Source organism: Belonocnema kinseyi, chromosome 6 (assembly GCF_010883055.1).
Source record: "Belonocnema kinseyi isolate 2016_QV_RU_SX_M_011 chromosome 6, B_treatae_v1, whole genome shotgun sequence".
In the NCBI taxonomy this organism is placed as follows: Eukaryota; Metazoa; Arthropoda; class Insecta; order Hymenoptera; family Cynipidae; genus Belonocnema; species Belonocnema kinseyi.
The window spans coordinates 138,107,421-138,109,121 of record NC_046662.1 but is presented as its reverse complement, the minus strand read 5'-3'; the positions used below and the strand labels follow the sequence as shown (position 1 = coordinate 138,109,121).

The 1,701-nt window shown below is 39.0% G+C and overlaps 1 protein-coding gene across 3 annotated transcripts in view; it reads right to left on the bottom strand.

Moving 5' to 3' along the window:
- The window catches only part of LOC117174903 (tyrosine-protein kinase transmembrane receptor Ror), a 150,497-nt gene that overhangs the window by 69,798 nt on the left and 78,998 nt on the right, over positions 1-1,701 (bottom strand). For all 3 annotated transcript variants that reach the window (XM_033364343.1, XM_033364345.1, XM_033364344.1), the window contains exon 5: positions 913-1,149. In XM_033364343.1, the coding sequence (XP_033220234.1) occupies positions 913-1,149 (237 nt within the window). The remainder of the gene's footprint in view (positions 1-912; positions 1,150-1,701) is intronic.

Below are 1,701 nucleotides of genomic sequence, written 5' to 3'. Positions count from 1 at the left end.
CTAACGTTTGCTTTCCTTAAATCGCCCGGATTGAAGTCTGGTACAGAGGGTTTTATTTTTGCATGCCAAGACGGTGTCATTTCCACCTTAACATACCGTCGCTACGTTTTGAGCCAAGACATTCCCGATGATAGCTGCAGGGCATGCCATGCACACCCCGAGCATTTAGCTCACATTTGATCTATTTGTCCAACTCATGCGGAAACGACCTACATCCAAAGGCACAATGCGGCACTAAGAGTACTTTATTACCATCTCTGTCACTCTTACCGCATTAACCTTAATATCGCTCCTCTAATTACTGCTAGAAAATCGAATCAATTGACGATAATGGGAAGTGTCGCATATACTAGAACTTTATATTCTCGACAATTATTTCTGTTGCACACTCGAGGCCAGACATGGTTCTTCTTCACTTCGAGAAGTGAACTATGTTCGTTACCGAATTTTCGACACCAGCTGACAAAAACATCATAGCAAAGGAGAATGAAAAGAAAGAGTGGTATAGAGATCTTATAAGGGAGTTGCAACGATTGTACCCGGAATATTCTGTTAAAATAATTGTTCTTATCATCGGCGCTCTTGGAGGTGCCAAGCTTTCACTCGTTAATAGCCTGAAAAGCATCCCTGAGTGTCAACAATATGCTAAAACACTTGCAGGGAAAATGCAGAAGGCGGTAGTCCCTGGATCACTCCGTATTCTCAGGGTGCACGAAACATTTGCCGGATCGTCGTATTGATTCCGTTACAGACTGTAACCACCTATCTCACGGTCATGAGACGTGGTTGTGGCTGAAACTGTACCGCGATTTCGCTGGGAGCAGGTGCACATTTTTCAGATTAGCACCCGCTCCCGGCAAAATCCTTCGGTTGTCCTTATGACATTTTTTTTAATGTATACATAAAACTTACCACATTTAGGAATGTCACAAAACTCAGTTTGCGTCCGTTCATTCACCTCAACATAACACCATGGATTTAGTTCTTTTCCACCTGGATTTCGGCAGTAAGAATGCCGACCGGCTAGTTCAGGATAGTCTGATATTTGAAGATTAAATTGATCTGACCACCGTAGACAAGTGCGACCTTCATTGCTGGTTTTGATTGCACCACGATACGACTGACCGCTTCCCCAGTAACAACGATCGTCTGAAATAATAAAAAGATTATGATTAATATGTGACGTTCCGTTACGCAAGTAAAGGTTTTATTTTGTTGGTATAAGGAGTTGAGAATGACACCTTGGTCTAGTCAGTGCCGGAACACAATAATATTGTCATCAGATATGGCATATATTATATTATGATTCCCCATCATAACCCAAGTAAAAAGTTATAATTGGTTAAAAGAAAGTGGATAAAACACTGATATTTTTTGTTTTATACAGAAAATGTACGAAACAAACGAAAAATATTATTGTTTTGTCCGCTATATATAAACTATATATAACTTTTTCACCTAAGATTCTCAAAATTGATCGTTCTGACCGTTGTTTAGAAAAACGCGATAATCTCGAACAATACGATCAACTAAGCAAGGGGTTTTCTTGTTTAACGTCACATATTATCGTCAATAATCTAGAGTAATATTAGGTTTTCGCTTTTATTATAATGATCTTTGGGAACTGCATTCTGAATTCGACCTTTCATGAGAAATATGTGCTACTTGTATATTATAATGCTATTTGAAAAAAAGTTGTAA